This window comes from Xiphophorus maculatus, chromosome 7 (assembly GCF_002775205.1).
Source record: "Xiphophorus maculatus strain JP 163 A chromosome 7, X_maculatus-5.0-male, whole genome shotgun sequence".
NCBI lineage: Eukaryota > Metazoa > Chordata > Actinopteri > Cyprinodontiformes > Poeciliidae > Xiphophorus > Xiphophorus maculatus.
The window spans coordinates 18,890,126-18,912,111 of record NC_036449.1 but is presented as its reverse complement, the minus strand read 5'-3'; the positions used below and the strand labels follow the sequence as shown (position 1 = coordinate 18,912,111).

General features: G+C 37.4%; 1 protein-coding gene across 2 annotated transcripts in view; it reads left to right on the top strand.

The window, feature by feature from the left end:
• Positions 1-21,986, top strand: part of LOC102225529 (unconventional myosin-X-like) — a 71,521-nt gene that overhangs the window by 10,194 nt on the left and 39,341 nt on the right. For both annotated transcript variants that reach the window (XM_023336948.1, XM_023336947.1), the window contains exons 2-3: positions 8,038-8,136; positions 21,454-21,612. In XM_023336948.1, the coding sequence (XP_023192716.1) occupies positions 8,038-8,136; positions 21,454-21,612 (258 nt within the window). The remainder of the gene's footprint in view (positions 1-8,037; positions 8,137-21,453; positions 21,613-21,986) is intronic.

The window sequence follows — 21,986 nt, the reverse complement described above, 5'->3', positions numbered from 1 at the left end:
ATTTTAACCCCTTTCACCCTCTGCAGACGGGGTGGGTCTGCTCACTGACTGACACATACACACACGCAGAGACAGACATCTAATGTAATCTAAATAAAGATGAAAAAAATGCTGCTGAATGTGTTTGATTGTCTTCCAGCATGTGACACTTTTGTTAATAGGTTTCTGCCCTTCTGTTGAAACAAAAACAGCTTGTGCCCATCAGTTTCTGTCAGCGTTAAATAAGAACGGCAGCTGCCTCCAGGCAGTCCTCCTCTAAACATGTTTACAGTCTCCTCAGCGTGGGGGCTTGAGCTGCGCTGCAGTATGAGAAACAATTGAGGATTTTTCTCCCAGACACAAACTGGAGGAAGCCCTGTTCCCCATGGGGATTCCTCCTACTCCATTAGCAAATTTTCTGATCAGCTGCTCACTCTATTATTAATTCATACGTCCTCCCTGCACAGATGTTAGAGGTTGCCTTTAATCATCTGATGTTCCTCCTCTGTCACCGACATCCCCCCCTCCCTCCACTTTGATGTTCTGGCTTAGAAGTGTTAGCTGTGCCGCTTTCAGGAGGTGGAAACAACAAAATGAGAAAATCTAAAGGATAATCAGCACGTTTGAGAATGATGCCTAATTATTTGAAGTTAGCGGAAGAGCTAGTATTTTTGTGATGTCAAGAAAATCCAATGAGGTTTTGCTTTTTGTAGAACATATAGCTCTCAACCTACTGGAGATCCTAAATCCACTGGGACCTTTGCCCAGATTCCCCTCTTAGCCTAATTCAGCCTGCTTAATTAATCTCACCAGCTACTTGGCACATTTCTGCTCGTTCCACTCTCACATCATTCAGGAGATGCCCTTACCATCCCTCCATTATTCTCCCTGTTTTTGTTTCCAATTTAAAGCATAAACATAAAGCAAAAAAAAAAAAATTCAATAAAAACTTTTTCTGTATGCCTCTCCAACTCAGAAAAAAATTGTGTGTGCTTTCTTAGCTTCTTTTTTGAAAATTGGGAGTAAAACAAATTTGCAAACCATTTAAAAGAACTGTCCTGTAAATCTTCTTCCTTGTGGTTCTCAGCCTCATTTTGCGAGAGCCTTCCTTATTTAATAGAGATGGTGTGTGGCTCCACACCACCACAATGCACGCATACCTTCCTCTATGCACATCCACACACACTGATGACTTCACATGCTGATGTGCAGCCATCAGTTTAATGAAGTTTGGTTTATACTTTTGTAAAAGGATCAGATTTCTGTCTCTACAAACTTACTCACATTGAGACAATGAGCTGAATTTCTTTCTCCAATTCATCCTGAAAGCTCTCAATGATTTGTATATGTTTTCTCCCAATTCATGTTGCAAATTTGCCCTAAAGGATGGGCAGGCGCATGTGTTTTTCAATTTTTTTTAAATTCAGTTTGTCTATAATGTTTGAGTTGGGATATAGCATATGTTTATTCATCTGACTATAACACGTAAATAGGAGCAATATGAAATGCATCTTCAGTATATTTAGAAAAAAAGTCCAACAAACTAAAAGTAGTTTTTAAAATTATTTTTAACTAAGTAAACCCACTCAAAATATACTGATTTTTAAAAAAAAAAAAAAGCAGCATATGATGCAGTTAAAGTTTAATGAATACTTTCAATCATTTGAATTTCTTAAGTAAAATTATTAATTAAGAAATTAATATTATTTAATTCTTAATGAACTAAGATTAATTAAGAGTCCTGATTAATTTCCACGTCTGGAAATTACTGTGCAAATAACGATTCTTCATAAGATCAAGAATATCACGGACAACAATCATGACATTGTAATACAACTACAACTATCTTCAGTCAGAGGCTTTTTCAGAACCACTGTAAAACAGACTGCTACAGGAGATCCTTCCTGCCCGCAGCCATCAGCTTCTACAACAACTCTTAAAAAAGAAAGTAGTTTAATCTGAGTTACATGCAGGGGTGGACAAGTGAGTGTAGATGATGTGTGAATGAATTGTGAGACCAGCAAAAGTAGGCCATCTCTAATAGCAGCACCACTGAGTTCAGGTTACTAGTTGTGCAGTTTATCTTTATCCTTTTAGGAGTTGCTTAAATCAGGTCACAATGGTAGAAAGTGACCCACAAAAACACAAAATCTCTCTATGTTTGGACTTTTATGTGGACTTTTATGAAGCAGAGAGTGTGTAAGGTAAAGGTGAATACAGGTGAGCTGTTTTAATGTGCTGGTAGTTTATTTTAAAGTCTTTAGTATCTGTGCGGTGATGTTAATCTGTTTAAAGTATGATTTTTTAATGTAATTTTTCTTGCTCTTTTGAGTGAAACAGTTAAGCTTCTAGAGAGTTTGTAGCTTAAATAACTCAACAATAAAGTGACTCAGATAAATTTGAGCTGTTCTCTGAACTGATTGTATGTATGAGATGCAACAGAAACATTAGTTGATCCAATGATTTGTTGCTCAGCTGGCAGCCCACTCTGTGACGTGGGTAACTATGGCCTAATCTCTCTGGACAGATTTTAATGCCAGGTGTGAATGGTCACTGTAAGGCTCGTCTACTTACATCCTGATCAGCCATGCTAATGGAGAATCTGTAAAGGTACATGGTCTTTAAATGTTTCTCTTTGTAACGAATGTTTTGTCTGGGTCTTGCAGTGTGAGTGTCGTCTCTGCAATACAGCTAGCTGCTGTTAAAAGGAAGAAAGTCACATATTAGACTGATTCTATCTGATTGGCTTTTGAAAGTTAAAAATGAGACTCTATCCCTATATAATTTCTCATTTTTGGGTTGCTTTTGATAACCAGTCCTAGAAATATTCTACTTCACCATAAAATATCAACACTGACTTAGTCAGAAGGTGATGTGAGAATTAAATCAATGAATTTCAAATAAATCGTCTTACAAATGGTTAGATCGATTTGCCAAATTTTCATATATTAGTGGGGTCGGGAGGGGTGCTGGTGCCTGTCTCCAGCGAGCGTTTCGGGTGAGAGACACCCTGGACAGGTCACCAGTCTGTCGCATCATATATGTTTGTTAGAATTATTTAAGAGATGTTGAGGCGAACAGTCAAAAAGGTTTTGGTTGGTTTGTCTGGGTCAAGAGAAATCGGTTTGCATCCCCCATCACACCGCATGAGTTATATTTTTTAAGATACAATAAATTTTAATTAGATTTAGAAATAATAGAATGTTAAAAATACTATGACACAGTGTGCATGTAGTTCCAATACATGCACACTGCACACAGAGTTTAAAGCTATTTTTAGCTCTTGTCTCAAGTTGGGCTTTTAGATGACCAAGTAGCTAAGGCTACTTTTAAGTGTGTAATAATTTGTAATTTAGGGTCAGAAGGCTATGGATCTAGACCTCAAAAAGCCGTGTCCAGAACTGCTGTCAATATTCCCTTTCAGTAGAAAGGAGTGCTCCATGACTGTAACATTTCCTCTCTTCAGTATCAGGAAAAAATAGCACATAAATATCCCTAAAAGATACATTTGAAGCAGATCCTCTGCATCTAAGCACTACAATTAAAATACTTTTCGGAAAACCAGCTGTGTGCACTCAGGCTTCACCCTGCAGCACCCACAGCTGCTGAATGGTGTTCACTAAACAGGGGACACATTCATCACTTCCCTGAATCCACATTGTGATCCAAGAAATTAGCCTGTCATAACTAATTGCTCAAGCATGTCCAACTCAGGTTGAGTTAATTAGCTTTCCTTTGTTGCAGCTCATCTGATCACCTGATACTGTCTGAACTCATGCCATGGCAGGCAGACAGAGATAGAAGGAGAGAGACAAGAATAGAGAGAGAAAGAGCAGTGGCACCTTGTGCTGTGTATGTCCTTAAATATTTAAGTGGCGTTCATTAGAAAATCTCTGAGCTGAATGTCATCATACAAGCCGTGGAAACTCAAGCCCTGCGCTGTGGCATCACGTCTTTCAGGCAGAGTGGTTTCTGTGTCAGAAAGCACGATGGGACATTTCTGCGAGGCCTGTTGCTGCGGACCAAGTTACTGTTGTCACTGGGTCAGCCTCAGCGCTGCTGCTGCACGTGGTTGGTGACACACAGCATCAGAAATCGGTAACGGGGTTCAGCTGAAAGTGAAGTGGCAGCAGTTCATCTTAGTTTTCTTCAATATAGCCATTAAAAACATCTGGTTAGAAAAGACAGAAGTGGAGTCAAATGACGCCCTGTAATTAAACCCAGAGGCAATTGCCTCATTATCAAATGTGCGCTGTACTTTCCAGGGATTATCATGCAAGAAGCGGCTGGTTCACTGTTTTTATAGAATGGTTGGCCTTGCAGCAGCAGCAGGTAATTCAAGTCTCGGGGACTTTAAAACACGAGCTGATACCCGTGCCCCCTTTGTGTCCCAGCTGGCCTTTGTTTGAGATATTTCCGCCTGGGCAACTTCCGAACACGGAGTTAGACGAAGCAGCCTTTGTCCCAACTTAGTGACGGAGCCCCTGAGGATGGAGAGATGAGAGTGGGGGGAAGTTTTGTTTGGACCATCTGTTGCTGTTGCTGAGACAATTTGTCTTGACTTTATACCCTCCTTTCTCAGACTCCTTACACACACACACCCACATGCATTCAGAGATACAAAGACAGATAGATGGGCAAAACCCCAACAAATGCTGCTTAAGTTACTTGAAAATATTTAAATTTATCTTAAATTATTCTGATTAAATATCTTGTTAGAAGCTGCAAAAGACTTAAGACTCAACTGAGATTTAAGATTAGGGTTTAGTTTTGATCAATATTATGTGACTTGAACATTTTGAAGTGAAAATCTCTGAAATGCAGCAAAAAGACTAAAGTTTTCAATAATGTTTAGTGAAAATCTAACACTGCACACACTCATACTGAAGCTTTTCTATTGATGACATTGTTGATAGTACAACAATACAGCCAAAGTACACTGATGTGTTAGAGTGGTCTACTCAAGGTCCAGTCAATCAATTGAAAATCTGTGGCAAGGTTTAAATTGTTCAGATGTTCTGAGCTAGTTTTACAAAGAAAGGTTTGCTAAAGTTTGAGTCTCTTGCTGTGCAAATCTGGTGGCAAAATAACCTAAAAGACTTGAAGCTGTATGTGTAATAAAATGTGGTTCTACGTCACTTTGCGCACCTGACTTTTCTGATATTTTCACCATTATTAATTTCTGTGTGACACAAAAATAAAGGTTGTAGCATAAAAATATGGCAAAATCAAAGGATATTGATTCTTTGCAAGGCACTGAAAGTAAAATTATTTGCACCTTTGTCCTAGTTATTTTCTCAAGAAGACATACCACTTGCAGACTTGACAACTGTTCCTGTCATGAATGAATTTTAAAAGTACTTATGAGATGTAGCAGGCAAAACAAACTCCAGATGAACAGAGAACATCTGGGTCTGTCTCAGCAACTGAGCCGCCTAAAACCCACACATTTTTTCCCCCCAAATGTCTGCATGATTGAAATTTTCTACTGATGCAACACTGGATTTACTGAGCGGGAAATCACAAATCCATGAGCCATCCCAAAGCTTTCCAAGTTACTACTTGCCCATGGTTGTTGCCTGCTTGTCTTGTAATATTTAGTGTTACAACATATTTTCATCTTTTGCCTCTTTGTCATCTTTGTAACCAGAATAATTGACACAAAGAACCTGAGCAGGATGGAAAGTTAAACAATTTAAGGCTTGGCTTAAACTCTCCTCTCCACAGTTATATAACAGCAAAAGATTTACTTCAAATCCTCACAGGGAGCTCGATTAATCGCCTCACTTGTCTCACATGAAGCAGCTTTTAAAGGTTCCAGCCTTGCACAGTGAGATGGTACCAGGCCGACACTGTCGCCCCCCGATGTGGAGCTCACTAATCATGTAATGAAAAAACTGAACTTCTGTGTCAATGTGAGGCCACGTGTTGCGGAGCACCTCCATTACACATGTGTTTGTCTCCTTTTCAACACAATAGGAGGTGGGACATTATCAGCTGCCCACACCCTTCCTTTCCCCCCCATCACTTCCCCTCACCTCACCCGCCTCTTAATTTATAGGACCCTCTTCATCCCACTGGCTGCCGTCCCCTGAGGCCTGATGGCCACTTTTAGCTCTGCTTCATTAGCCGGATGTAAGCAAAAAAAAAAAAGAAGGCTTGATGGAAGAGGGCTGCTTGAAAACATCAGTGCTTTGTCTAAATAGCAGAACTAAATTTGAAGAGTCAAAAATCGATGCAAGACCAAACTTTTATTTCAACTGTTAAGGAAATGCATTTATTGGATTTTGTAACAGAATAACTCCACAAGCAGCAATTGTTCCTAAAGCATCAAATCATATCATGCAGAACCGTCCTGGTAGTTCCTCTCATACACTCCATGGATGAGAGTGTATGCTGCCATAGCAGCCTGTTGTTAATTGTTAATGAGGATTGATGTCTGGAAGTGGTGACCTCGTCTAAGGTTTCCTAGTGGAATCCATGCATATTGATCTTTTCAGTTTTTATGCTCTGTTGGACACACAATTCATTTACGCTCCACGCACCCCCGACCGCCTCATCGGCAGCACTTCTGATGATTGATGGTTGGTTAGAGACAAGCTTTTTGTGAGGGGATCTGACTCTGACATAGGTGTTCAGCTAAAACCGTTCTCATTTTTTTTGCTCAAGTCCCTCTTGAAAATGAGATCTAGATCTCAACGGGGTTTACCTGATTAAATAAAGGAATATAAAATGATACTACATTCTGCAAGGAGTGAGGGTGTAACTCACTCTAACTCCAAGGAGTCTTACTTTCAGGTGATCTACTAAATCTGACTTGAGCAACATATTTTCAGGATTTATGGAAGTTTTGGTTTTTAGACTTTGAATGCTAATTTTTCTCTCACATTCTGTCAATTCCTTGACCAGTTGGAAAAAACATTTTACTATGGATTTTTTTGGTTCTTTGTTTCCAAAATGTTTATTGTTTTTATAAAGGCATTTATAGGGTCATATAAAAAGAAGAGTTGTACGGTGTGTCTGAACCAGCTTTCCACATCTAGACACAAGACTTTCAATTTCTTCTCTGTAAAATGGAACAAGCTAAATCCAAACTGACAATGTCCATAGACATTAACTCTTAAGTTTGTTTCAAGTTTATACTTTGATCATCATCATCATCATGAAGTTTATTTGTATAGCACATTTCAGCAAAAAGGTAATTAAATGGTTTTTACAAGATAAAAACATAAACAAAGAAAAAATATTACACTGCAGTGGAAAATTAAGAGAAGTAATGAAACATTAAAATCCAGCACAGACAGGTTAACAAGCAAGTCAAGTCTGTGATGGTGAGAATCTGGTTGTCCAGTGGAAAGTTTCATCTGGGAAATATTGAAAAAGGTTGAGTGCAGGTAAAACCCTGAAAAATGAGATAGAGTGCTGGAAAAAGTTTAAAAGCAGGATTTCATTTGTTGTTTGTCTGTTTCTAAGACAATTCACGGGAACCACAAATCAAGATAGATTCAAATTCAACTAATTTGTTTTGTTCATTTTTGTCAATTAATTCATTTATTCACAATAAAGTAAATAATAGCTAGAATTACTTTAATACACTAGCAAAAATCTGTAGTTTAATGTTCAAAATGTTCTTACAGGAAAGAATTGAGATACATTTCATCTTCATTGGTTAATACTAATATAGCTGCTTCAGGGCTTGTAATCTTATATCTTCTAAACCAACCGTAAGTCAAAGGTTTAAACTTTAAAGCTTTTTTGACTATAGTTTGTATGAATCAAAGCCGTTGCTTAGAAGTTGTAGTAAAATGTCTGACGTGACCTAAAGTTGAAGACCTTTTCCAAGTAAATTTTTCTTTAAACACCCTTCGATGTGTCAGATATGTCTTGTACGTGTAAGTGTGGGAATAGAAAAAGTACAATCAGAAGGTATTATTCTTAGCATAATTTTATGCAAATCCCTAAAACTTTAAGGTCAGACGCTGTGTGTCTGACCTTCTTAATGTTATTTATTTAGCACTGGTTCACAAGAAGTATATTATGTTGTTTCTTGTGTTTCAGGGAGCCCGTGTCTGGCTGAGACATAAGGAGCAGCTCCTTCCCTCCACTGTCAGCTCTTGTGATGACTTGTCCCTGGTTGTTACATCTGACTACGGAAAGGTGAATTTTTTTTCCCCTTCATATCTTGCTGCTTAAATGACCTGGTCCACTTGCAACATGACTTGCAAGAAGTTATTTCAAGTCCACCATAAAGCAAAAATGCAGCTTAACGACCAAGCTGCAGCTTCAATGCATTGTGTGAATGAAGCTTTTCCGCTCAGTTTTGTTATAATGTAAGGAGGAAATTACCCATTGTGCATGCGTGCTTACTGTGCTGATTGTTTTACTGTATGTGTTTCATTTGATGGTTCTACAGTGCGATCAGCACCTTTTGTAAGTAAGTACGTAAGAATGACAGGAATGAAGTCCCACTGACAAGTCATTGAGCTGAGCTAATCTGCCTGGCAGTGTGCAGTAGTCTTTGTGTCTGGAGGAAATCCTGTTTAAGACGAAGACTCATAGAGAGAAGTCTGTATATTAGATGCTGCAAATCAGAAGAATGCAATAACAAGTTTGCAGAGTTTTCTTTGTGCAAAGTGCCTTTAAATGCCCAGGTCCCTCTTGAAAATGAGATCTAGATCTCAACGGTCTAAAAGTCATTAACAACTTTGTGTCTCACTAAACAGACTGGAATGTGTTATTCAGGAAGTTCAGTGTCCACTTTTTGCCGGCATCCAGAAGGCAAACATCTAAATAAAGAAAATAAATGAATAAATACATAAATAAATAAAAAATGCATAATAGTCTATGAGTTTTTGGACTCAGGTTAAAATGACTTCTGTTCACAGGATTTAGACTTACAGGAGTACCATATGGCCATCATGCTAATAATTGTTCTAGGCTGACTGTTATTCCCTCTCTCACTATTTCTAAAATGATAGAAAAAGTAAAATGAAAGATGGTGGGAAAGTTTGAAGTATTAAGAAACAATGTGTGAAAATACAACTATGGGCATAGGTATTCTTGCAGTAATGGGTTCACTTTAGTCCAGTTAATGTTATTTATATAGCACTGGTTCACAAGAAATGCATCCCTCTCCACCCGCTAGCTAAAAAAAAAAATTCAGATCAGTAAAATTTGTTCATGCCATGACAAATTTGCGGAAAATTATCGTCACTTTTATCCATTTTCAGTGGAGCTTCAGATAAAAAGAAATACTTAGAAGATAGGCTGAATAAGTTGGCAAACTCACCAGAACAGCACAAGGCAATCATTTAGAGTTGGTTGAATACAGCTGAGAAAAGAAAGAAAAAAATGAAATAAAAAGAAGACTTGTTTATGTCATAATGCATTATATTTAATAGCTACATTTGTTTTCATGCCCTATGATCACCAATATATGGTGAACACAGAGCCTTTTTAGAGAGCTGTGGCTCCAAATGCTGCTTTTATATGCTATTTAAGTATAATAGAAGTACTAGAAACTAAGTTAAACGGGAATATTGTGACCACATATCACGATTAACAGCTGACATTCTTTAGTATATTTTGAAGTACTGATTTGAGCTTCAAAATGGGGTCTTACTCCTAACTTTGGGAAGTACATTGCTGATTTTTGGGGGGGATATTTAGCAAAGAAATTCACAGATTATATGCACCGCACAATACTTTTCCTCTAGCACATTAATATGCAGCCTGTCACTGACCCAGACTGTTGCCTCAACATGCTATTAAACATTAACCTTCATGCCATGCCAGGGAATTGTGGTGTGTTGAGCTTCAACAACTTCCTCTCCATTGTCATCCAATACTGACAAAATGTCTTATTATCTTCCACATTTTGACCCATCTCTGTTTGTTCAGTGCGTTAATATTACTCCAAAGAAAAAAAAAACACAACATTTTGCTTTAATAACCATGTGGGAGTTTTGTTTATTCAGTCCAAGATGTTTGCCTTCTGGGCGCTGGCAACAATTGGACACTGAACTTCCTGAATAACACATTCCAGTCTGTTTAGTGAGACACAAACAAAGTTGTTAATGATTTTTAGACCGCCATCGAGCCTGTGGATGACATCCCGGTGTGGGGACTAATCCTGGACAACAATAGATCAGTACTATAAAGAGGAAGGTTTGGTATCTGGCCCGGAAACAGGAACAGGAATTTCACTCTCAATGCACAGATCACAGACGAGTGGATCTCAGGAAACATCAATTCTATATACTATATACTCCCAACTATATCTTTGGTTATATCATAGCTCCAAGAAAACTTAGATCTGGTTACAGAACTGGCACATTCTGCACCAGCTCATTGCTTTATGGCTACTGAAAGCATCTGTACCCAAAAACAGGGCTTTGGTAGCACCATTTTCCAGAACACATAACATCTTTTGTCCAAGACTGGAGTAGAAGTTTTCATGAACTTGATTAACTGTTTTTAGAATAACCTCAGTAGAGGTGTGAAGTACTCTACCACAGAACACATGGCTGCAGACTTTCTTCTACACATGCATTGGCAGAGTAATAAAAATGTGGATAGCATTGTGAGCTACTTACCTTATTCAGTGCATTCATTTTTGACAGCATGCCAAAATCACAGCGCCACATAGTGCCCAGGCATGACAACTACAGGGGATTCAGGGTTTCTAGGTGGGCTCATCTAAACAGTTGATGCAATAAATATCTGAAAATCCCAGAAGTTTCCAGACATAGGTCTTGTATAGCCTACCTTCAACACTAGCTCTGGTCCATCACTGCCTCTTTTTCAATGGAAAAAAACTATACCTGGAGACCCAATTTGCATACTAATAACATTATCATCCAACACTTATAACCCAGTTTACATTTGTTTTGTTCTTCCCTAATGTTCTTGATCACATAACCTGTAGCTTACAATGCCTGAATATCTAAAACAGCTGCTCTCATTCACATATGGTAAAGTTTTTTTAGTCAGAAGGCAAAAGTGGTTCATTTGGAACACATGTTTAATTGCAGTCACTTGTAAAACACTATAACTCTGTATTTCCTGTGGTTTTGTTCAGACAAATGAGCTGACGATTTTTAACAATGTAAATAAGAGACACAATCTGTGCCTTTTTTCTGGCCATAATAAGTGATACTTAACATGATGTATTGTAAACAAAAAACATATTACCAAGCACATTTTTTTCTCTCCCAACATACTCGCTCTCTCTCTGTGTTGTGCACTTTAAATTCAATACTGAAATCTCTTGCTGCGAGATGCTTTGAGTGAACATTAGTTGTGGAGAATATCTGAACAAGACGCTATTATTTTATTCTTATGAGGCAACCCATTGATCCCAAGAGGCTCAAATTCTCACTCATCTGTACACAAACAAATTATCTGTGTTCATCACTCTGCTGGTAAAAACTGAAGCATGCATGCTTGGAAGCTCATTAGTCATGTACTGTAAATACGTTATTGCACAGTAGTTGTGGTAATGTGCTGCATTCTGAGCCTAGGGTGGCCAGTCAGTTTCGAATATAAAATGATCAGTGAGCAAACGCAATTATCCATGCGGCATTCTGGGATGCTTTATGATGTGGTAAGTGGTGAAAATATCTGGAGTGTGAGTGGACACAGTAGAAAAGAATTTCAAAACCCTGAATTAGGACCCCTAAACTCTAACAGTGGGTTAATGTTGATGTTTCTGTGACAGGAAATGGGGGATGGGGGGACTTTTGAATCTGACCTGATACTGGAATGTCCCATATGATTGCAACATCTGAGCGGAGCATTTTGGTTATCAGGCCAAACATATGGGCTCCTCTGCTGCTTCGAAGTAAAAAGATTCTGTAGCGAGAATGAGAGGAATGCAAGACTGAATAACAGCTCGTCTCCATCTTCAGGATCCTCCACTGACCTCATGTGATCCTCTGTTCCTTATGTGGCATTTATCAGAGCTTTATCAGCACTTTGGGAACCAAACAGAGTTCTATAGAACCAATGTTCTCAGTAAAGTCCTGGCATCGTGTACTGTATGTCCAGATGTTCATGAGGAACTTCTTTGAACCATGTCAGAATTGTTGGGGGGTTTTTTGTAAAAGTTTTAACTCAAATGGGTTTGTGAACGTAAAGATAGAGGCCTGTGCCTTTAGAAACAGACCTAACCCCTTTCAGTTACCATGCATGTCTTGTGAGGCCAGATGGCACTATGACTCTTACCCAGCTGGACTAACAGTGTGTGCATTATTCTCAAAGCAGAGTGCATTAAGAAAAGAAAAATCGGATGAGTCAACTAAAAAGCTATTGTTGGTGATGTCTTTTTTATCCCTTTTAAGGGCTTTTTCATAAAAGTTACGTCATTTGATTACAACTAAATAATAATAATAATTGTTTTTTATGTGTAAAAACAGTATATAATTTTAATTCTATGTTATTTACATAATATTTGGTATCAGTTAAAGATGTTTGGATGCTTTCATTTTTCATTTTCATTTTGCGTCAATTTTTTTTCCCATAGTCCTCTAAGGCACAGCTGGTGTGGTTAAAATGGATCATTGAAGGCCCCTTCCCTTAATCACTCTGAGTCTTTATGTCCATTCATGACTAAAGCAACAAACGTATTTCTTGCATCTGTCTTTCTAAATTTGTTGGTAAAATTTAAACAAAATGTTTTCCGTGGCAGTTTTTATTGTATTTTTACCGTCATTATTTCTTTCTTACACACTCCCTCCATCTTTTCATTTTCCTACGGGGCCTGGGTGGGATCCCCTTTGCAGCAGATGGATTCACTGTAAGACAGAGAAACACTTTTAAAAATCAAAAAGGAAGACAAACAAAGAACGACTGTGTTTGTCTGTTAGTGTTTGTGTCTGTCCAAGTGTCCCTCCTAAAGGGCTGCATTTATAGGAAGCATGTCTGAGCAGAAGAGCCTGACTCCACCTACAGTATGTGTGAATATTAAGTGGGGCTGGGTGAACAAAGCGGCAGCAGCAGCAGCAGGGCGGGGCTTCAGAGAAGAGCGAACAAAAGGACAAAAACATCATCGTCTCCAAAAAAGTTTAAGTGCACTAGAAGCTCCTACTTATAAGAATTTTGTTTCTATTGAGACGCAGCTGTAGATTTTTGCACAGTTTATTGCATTTTAACTGGTTCTGGAAATGTATGTAGGAAAAAATCAAACCAATAACAACAAACATGCATACATTTTCTAATTACCTCTAGTTACCTGTAGTGCTATAGCTTAAAATGTTGTACTTATTTATTGCTTATCAAAAACAAAAAAAAGATGACTAAACTGCTAAATGTTGTTAATGCACATCAAATATTAATTTCAGATATTAAGCACAAGATGCTGAAGGTAATAGAAAATAGAGGAAATAAATAAACATAAATGTGCTAATTTATCTAGAAATAAATGTATTTACCATATACTTATAAATAAATATATATACAGCTCATAAATTATTAGATGCTGAATTTTTCTCAATTTTTACCCAATTGTTTCTTTGTTGGCTGTGCCATATTGGTTTTTGAATGTTCAAATCATAATTTTGATCAACACAAACCAACCCCGAGTCTGTTAGTTTCACCTAACTTTACAAACATGTCATTTTCTGTCATGTGTGCAGCCACGTGCTCTGCAGCGGAGGTTTCCAGCTTTCCAGTGTCAACACAGTTTGGAAAGAATCGAACAGTGCAATAAACAACTTCACCACTCAATCCTAAATCACATGTAGTTGTAAATGGCCTGAAGTAATCTCTGGCTGCTACTATATCAACTCTGATTTCAAACGTTCGTCTAACTTGTGGCACGTGGGTAGTTCTCGAACAGCCAATTTTTATTTTTATTTTTTTACAGTTGGATTTGGGTTGCTCATGTATTTGCTTGTAAATTGCTGGTAGAACTAGTTATTATGGTTCTAACTGAACATTATTGCATCATAAGCTTGTAGAAAATTACAATTAAAAAAATGTGACATTCAAAAATGTGATATTTATTCAATAAATGTGATATTTTCAGTGAACTGTATTAAGATGAAGAAGAACTATTAACAATCTACAGTAACTGAGCTCTGCAACCCATTTCACTGTGGTATAACCCACAGTGAAACTAAGACCCCTTTAAGGCAAAACAGAGAAAAATGAAACCCTTTTGATGTTGGAAATTCCAGCTCAGCTTTCCATGAACGTTGTCCCTGATGTTTTGGACATGTAACAATCCCTGCGGGGTCACACTGTGAAATCTGAACAGTGAGGTTTTTTAGGGTTTCAGAGTAGGTTTTTTTGCACTGTGGTCTACAGACATTTTCACACACAATGCGCACTGTCTCTTATAAAAGCTGGTTATAAAGTATTCTACTTTAACTACAAACATTAACCTGACTTCTCAGGCTAGAAATCAAATGTTTTTTTACTAAAACATTTGAATGTCTTGAACCTTGTTTTACATTTTATTGCCTGTCCTCCGCCGCTGTCAATGTATTTTATTAGGATTTTATGTGAACTACTATCACAAAGCAACACATAAACTTGGAAAGAAATAGATATTTTTAAAAATTATTACTGATAAAAATCTGAAAAGTGTGATGTGCATTTGCATTCATCCCCCAGGAGTCAATGATTTTGTCTTTTGAGGTTTGTCTCTACCAGCTTTGCACATCTTTCTGTTCATTCTTGTTTTTGAAATTACTCAAACTCAGTCAGATTAGATCAGCAGCTTCTGAGAATATCAGTCCACAAGTTGTACCACTGGCTTTACGAAATATATAACATCTGAAGGCAATTAGATGCCCTGGACTTTATCTAAAGGCATCATAGTAAAGGGGACTGACATATATGTGCCACACTTTTCAGATTTTAATTTAAAAAGAAATTAAAGCAGTGTGTCGTTTTCCTTCAACTCCACAATTAAGCACCTCTTTGTCTTGGAATATTGCATACAAATCTATTAAAATGTCAGTGTTGTTTTGTTTTAATGGAGAAATTGTGAACAAGTTCATGGGGTGAGTATACTTTAACAAGCTGTTGTTCCTCCCTTATAAGTGCCGTGAAAGAGTAGACAATATTCCAGCGCTTCATGGTTGTTTTCTGTTAATTTGTCTTCCTGTCAGCCAGTTTTATGAGGCAATAAGCTTAATATATAAGCAAAGTTGTTGTGAGTGTAGAGAAATATTCAGGAGTCATCCGAGTCTCTACTACTTATTCCTGAAATTTGAGCTGAAACTAAGAGGAAACTCTTGCCTTTTAGCGTTTTCTATTCTCATCTTTATGCTGGTGACCCTAATGCCACTTTATACTTGAGAACTCTAAGGAATGCTGACAGACAGTGGAAGTATCATGTGGTAACATGTGGTTTGTTTGATACTGAGTTGGGTTAAGAAGAAGCAAATTAAAATCTTAGTTTTGTTGCCATTTCTTCCCACATAAATGGATAAAAACAATGTAATTTAGCTCCCTTTTTATGTTAACAAGGCAGCCCAGGATAATAATGATTAAATCCATTGACTGACATAATTCTAAAGAAAAGCAGACAGTTTTATGTGTAAACTAGAAAATTTCTGAAGAAATTTAACCGGGGCCTGCCAAAGTGTGCCCGTCGGTTTGGGCCTGGCGTTGTCATGCTAGAAATTAGCATCAATGCTAAAGAACGCTGCAATGTAATCAATAGCATGTGGAGAATCACAAGAATGTTAAGTAAGGTGGATGTGCACCATTCAGTATGATTTAAAATTTTGTCAAGGCTTTTATTTTGAAATTTTTGTTAAACTTCATTTCAAAGTGCCAAACTAAATCCATGTATAACAGTCATTGGATAAAATCAGTTATATAATGCTGAAAAGAGCAATAATGTCGTGTACAAATTGTCAAGGCTTTTATTTTGAAATTTTTTGGTAAGCTTCATTTCAAAGGGCCAAACTAATCCCATGTATAACAGTCATTGGGTTAAATCAGTTATATAATGCTCAAAAGAGCAATTACCTGATTTAAAAATATTCAAGGCTTTTATTTTGAAATTTTCAGTATGCTTCATTTTAAAGTTCCGAACTAATCCCATGTGTAACAGTTACTGAGTTAAATCAGTTATATACAGCCCATAGCAGAAAGTAGTTCTAAAGGCCAGTTCAGTCCTGATCTGTTTCAACTGAGTCTTCCACTATAGTTAGTGCTAACCAGCAGCCAATAGCCTCCTGAGTTCCGTTGCTATGGTAAATAATTGTCTCAGCCAACTGTGAGCTGTGAGTCAGACATGCTGGGTGAGACTATTCTCTCTTTGAGCCAGCCAGTTTCACCCACAAAAAAGCATTGGGAACAACTCCTTCCCGTTCGGGAACCGTAATACATATTCGAAAACCGTTTGAAGCGTATGAGAGGGCTATGTGTCTTCTGCGATAGTCCCGCGATTCATATCTCTATCTCACTCACAGCATTAACGGCAATGAGAGAAAGAAATGGTTTGCCCAGATCTGAAATGTTTGAGAAATATATGGGAGAGCCTCAGAAAATCCTGTCGCATGACTTTGCTCTGAAGCACTGTGACAGAAAACCGTACGGTCTAGATAAATTTCGAAAACGTTTTACCGGAGCAGGCATGCGTATCAATGTCAGGACCGATTTTGATACCAATCGTGCGATATTTGTGGGCGTGATGGCGATTTCAAAAATGATTTGGGGCCAAAAATTCTCTTCATTTCTCACTCTAATCAGTCAGTCACACTCTAATTTTAGGAAAAATCCAAAACTTTGGGTCGCTTAGAGACAAATTGTGGACAAACCGTAATTGGTATCGACGAGCCGTCTTCACTTTCGAAGAGATCACAGACGTATCTACAAAATGAAATTTGAATGGCATTTCTACGTGAATTCGTGACGACACAGAAAATCCTGACTTATAATGGGGTTTTTTTTGTAGTTTTTTGCGAATTATGTCGCCATGTTAGCGGTATGAGCCGCACTAATGGTTACGGAAGAAAAATAAAGAATATTAAAGAGACCCTTGTTGGGTGTAGAGTAATAGGCTCCTGCCATTGCTTTGCATGGCAGGCCCCAATTATTTCCATTCTCAAGTAAGGAGTTGAGAGATTTTGGTGAATGGCTACATTTATGAGCAACAGAAGGATTTATGCATTAAAAGAAACTCATACAGGTTTCTGCAGCTGAACCATTCCCAGTTAATATCTGAATTCAGTTAATGTTAACAGAAAATACATCACTGTCTTTGTTTACCATGTTCTCTGTGCATGTTACTTTTCACTCCAAGTCTCTTTGATTCTATCCAAATTCCTACCTCAACTACCAGGATTTCCTTTTGACTTATTGTTAATTTCTTGGTTGACAGAAAATCATTTTATCTATGAATAAGGTTTGAATAAGTTTAACCTTGGCTACAGATACTCAAATCTCACCTAAATGTGTTGTATTTACTTGTTATTTTATGAACATCTCATGTTTCACAACATTTCCTTTGCTTTAATGAGTTATAATTTATGACTCCAGATCAAACCAAAACATCTCTGAGCACCTATACCAACTAATAGTTGTTCATTGGAGTCACATAATTCCTTACTCCTTCAGTCTACTCTTAGGTTCCTAGTAGACTATAGAACATACCTTTAAATGTAAGAGTAAAATGACCCAGTGGTAGTACAATTTGAGATGTGGTTCATAAGAGACACCCCATAGCAGACAGATCTTTTTGTATGAGTCGGGTTAAAAAGAGACCAAAATTATGAAATGACAAAATATTAAAATGACCAGCACATGCTGTTATACAGTAAATGCTACTTTTAGCTGCAGCAATTGTTCTGTTCAAATTTTGTTGAAAAGATCATTCTTCATCATCAGACTTCAACACTGTGATCCTAATAGTTCATCAATGCCAAGTTATGTAAGAACGCAGGTTTTTATAGCAGCACTTAAGATTTATTTGTCTTATCGGGCTTGGTTTGCAAAAATACAATTAAATCAAAACATGTTTTTGTTTTACAACTATTCTTCCAGGCATCTGCTTTTATTAGTCACTTGGGTGCTGCTGTGATTCTGGGCCATTTTTGAGGGTGTGGAGTTGGATAAGATTGTGGATGGACATGTTTGCTGGAGATTTCTCAGTTTATGCTGGAAGCTGGATAAATGAGATCACTCCCACAGGCCACATTTTTCACCATTTTCTGAACTGTGTTAATAACAGAAACATCGAGCAACTCATGATATTGATGTTGTTGTGATTATTTCTCTTCAGCTCACATCCATTCTGCAATTGATGTATATTTTTTTATTACTTTGAATACCTTTTTTTAAAATTCATTAAACAGATCTATATCTTATCATGTAACTATAGCTATAATCTGTTCCTTTAGATGAATTAAAATTATATACTTGGATAATAATTCAACAGGACCAGAAATGGTATACTGTTGGTAGAAGATTTGACAAATTTACAGAAATATTTAAATACCAAACATATTCCGTAAACTGACCTCATTGCTCTAATTCAAAGCATAAAACTAAGAATATTTGCTGATTTTAATGTAACATTCAAATCATTGCAGTTTGAGAGACGTCTCCTTGTAGCAGTTGTATATTGTTTTGGCTTAAAAACTCACTTAGATTTGTCAGTGTTCAGGTGCTTACTACACAGAAACCCTTCGTCATTTTGTTTTTATTGAGTAATACATTAAATAATCAGGTCCAGATGAATAATTGGATGGACTATCTGCTTAAGTAGCCAACTTACAGTCAGCTGCCTTATAGGAGACATGCTGACTGGAATGGGAGTGTCTTTTGCAACTCAGAACATTTACAAAGAGACAAATTTATCTGTTCTGTAAGTGAGAAAAAGGTGAAAAAGTCTTATTTTTTGCCAGTTTTATATCAGTGGACAGCAACATGCTGGGGAAGAGATGTTGCTGTCTTACAATACTCTTACATTTTTGACCAGCTAATACCAACTAATCTGAATTTGTCAATAAGAAATGCAAAAGAATGTATAAACATAGCATAAAAACTCCTTTTTTCTTTATGTTTGTACCATTTTGATGATTTTATCTGATACCTTTGTTGTTTTAATTGTCTTTTTAAACTCAGTCTTATGTTTCCTACTCCTTAATAAGATTTTAGCACCACTAAGGGGTTATGTGTTTTTTAGTAAACGTAATGTATGGACTTATGCAAACAGTAAACTACAGCTGGACTTTTTTTTTTTTTTTTGCCTATTCTGGTCGTGAATGCCAATTAAAAGCGTAAACACAAGTCAAAACCAGACATTTATTGGCTGTCTGGAAATGAGCTGCTCCATGCCTGGTGAATCATATTGATTTTACAAGCCTTGAATTTATTATGTGTGCACTGCCACTTCTTCTTCCCCCTTGTGGTTAAATATGTTTTGATACACATTTGTGCTAAATTGTGGTCTTCCTGAGTCAAATTCAAACATGATTTATCAATTACAGAATAATCGCTAAAGCCCAGACCTATTCATCTTGTCTTGAGCACATCAATTGACTGAAACCGTCATAAGCCCTTCAGCAGCCAATCCTTGCTGGCTGACTCAGCAGTTCTCTGAAATGCCTCCCCCCAATTGGAAGACACTTGGATATGCCAGTACAGCCTGCAGTAATTCTCTGGGACGCCACAAATCCAGCCTCAAGTCCATCAGTGTCGATCTGGACCCATCTTCCCATCAAGTGGCCAACACAGCCGTGGTCTGTCTGTCCTTTTATCTTATTTCTGGGACATTAGTGCTGTTAGCCACAAAGTCCACAAGACTCTTTGTGGATAGCTGTAGGTTGATGTGAATGTTTCTCTAAATTTGTGGAGAATTCAGTGGCGACAGTAAGAAATCCCTCCGTTCTTCATCCGTCGCACATTAAAAAGTTAATTTTACTGCTCCACCTACTTTGATATGTTACATCAGTCACATGGTGTAAGATTTGCTTAACAGAAACTCAATGGAGAATCTAAAAGGTGAATGAAAGGTGAATTATGTCAGCGGGTACAGACAAGCTATACATGCATTGTCTTTATTTCACCTCAGTCATTCCTGTTTGAGCTTGTGTATCAGCGTGTCATCGATATGGGCAAACGAATGTGGAGGTGAAATCAGAAAGATTATTAACTGTTGCAACTTTTCTACCAGCACCAATCTCAAAGATAATGTCTTTGGGTGTATTTCTTCAACTCTGACATAATTTCTCAAAGTTATCCATTGCTTAACAGGGTGTGTAATTTCATATTAGTTTGTAACCGAACAATGGCGCCTTCTTAAAGCGAAAAGGTTGAATCTCAGCTCACCAGGCCTTTTCTGTGTGTGGAGCCTGCATGTTCTTGCCTGTGTGGGTTTTGTTGGATTTTTAATTTTTCAATCAAAAAACCTCCATTCTATCGAACACCTTAAATATCAGGGTGCATGGTTTTTGAATCTGTGTTGGAGGCTCTTCCACAGCAGAAGTTCATGTTCTACCATGCAGCATGGGCATTGACAGAGGATGCACTTTCTTTGTATTGTGCCAAATTTGTACTATGCAATAATTATTGGAAGGCAGGTTTAACTTTGTATTGTACAGTGTTGCTAGTTTCAGTCACAAAAGCATTGATTGCATAAAAGCCTGTTCATATTCTGCAAGAACTGAACAAATTGTTTGTTCACCTGTGGTGGCTATTAATGACACAATTCTTCATTAATAGTTTTTTCTTCAAGAGAAACTTGCAGATTTATTATTTTTGAGCAGACGTTATGCTGCTCATTACTATCTTTCAGTAGCTCTGTCTTTTGAATCACCTGCTACTGGTTTATACTATGATGAATGTACCAGACAGGTCTGAATTCAACCACATGGGGGCGCTACAAATCATCAACTCAGAGGTCAATCGAGGAAAACAACAAACCCAGAGATGGGGATTAGCTTTTTGTTTTCTCTTTTTCTGAATACACATGAGTAAACTTGCATAGTAGTTCGAAAGAGATGGATGCATAAAAATTTCCTAGTGTTTACTTTGGTTTGTATTATATGTTGTCTATGTTTATATTGTATCGTATTTGTTTTGAAGAATTGAAAATAGATTAAAAAAATGCCTGCGTATAACATGCTCTTAATGGGATTTTACAGTACAGTTTTGTTACATTTCAGATGTAATTTATGGTCACTTTTTCAGATTACTGAGCATAGCAGGGTTTTTTTTAATTTTTTTTATTAGAAGTAGTAAAAAAAATTTCAATATGTATTTGATTAAGTTTCTCTGTATTTTTGGGCAAAATATGTTAATAATTGAGGTTAATGTAAAAAGAATTCAGATCACACAGTTCTGTGTGTTCTTAGGTCTAAAATTAAGATAAATATAGATTAACACCGGAGATGGCTAACATGAAATAGCAGCTTTTGGAGCCGCAATGGTTTGAACAATAAACATTGTCAATATGCAGTAGTTTCTTGTTTTTCTAAAGCTAAATGCATTTTTGATTATGTGCCGATGCAGGTGATCTGTCTACAGAGAGAGGAGCTGAACAGAGATACGGTGAACCCAATGCACCCCAGCAGCATCAATGGAGTGGAGGACATGTCCACACTAGCAGAGCTGCATGAAGCTGCCATCATGCACAACCTCTTCCTGCGCTACCAGAAAGACAACATCTATGTGAGTTTCAACCAGTGAGCCCACTTGTGTTTTTACGTCAGGAGGGAAGACATATATTATGTGTAGACTCGAGTCGGGATAAAATGCGCTGGTGGAAGAAGGAGGCCATCTAACTCTGTAAATGAATTCAACATGGAAAAACTGAATTGCACCGATGGAAAGTTACTGCACAGACTTGCTTAATGGACATAAATCATAATTTTGCGGATCGTTGCTGTTCAGCTTTGATCAGGCTTGTAGCTCACAGTAGTTATATAAAAACTCTGGAAGGAAATTATGCCATTGGGATATTTATAACTGAATTCCTTGTTTGTTTGTCTTATCTGCTCTAAATGTCAGGACTGATTTTACAGCCAAACTCTGAGGTTCTGCAG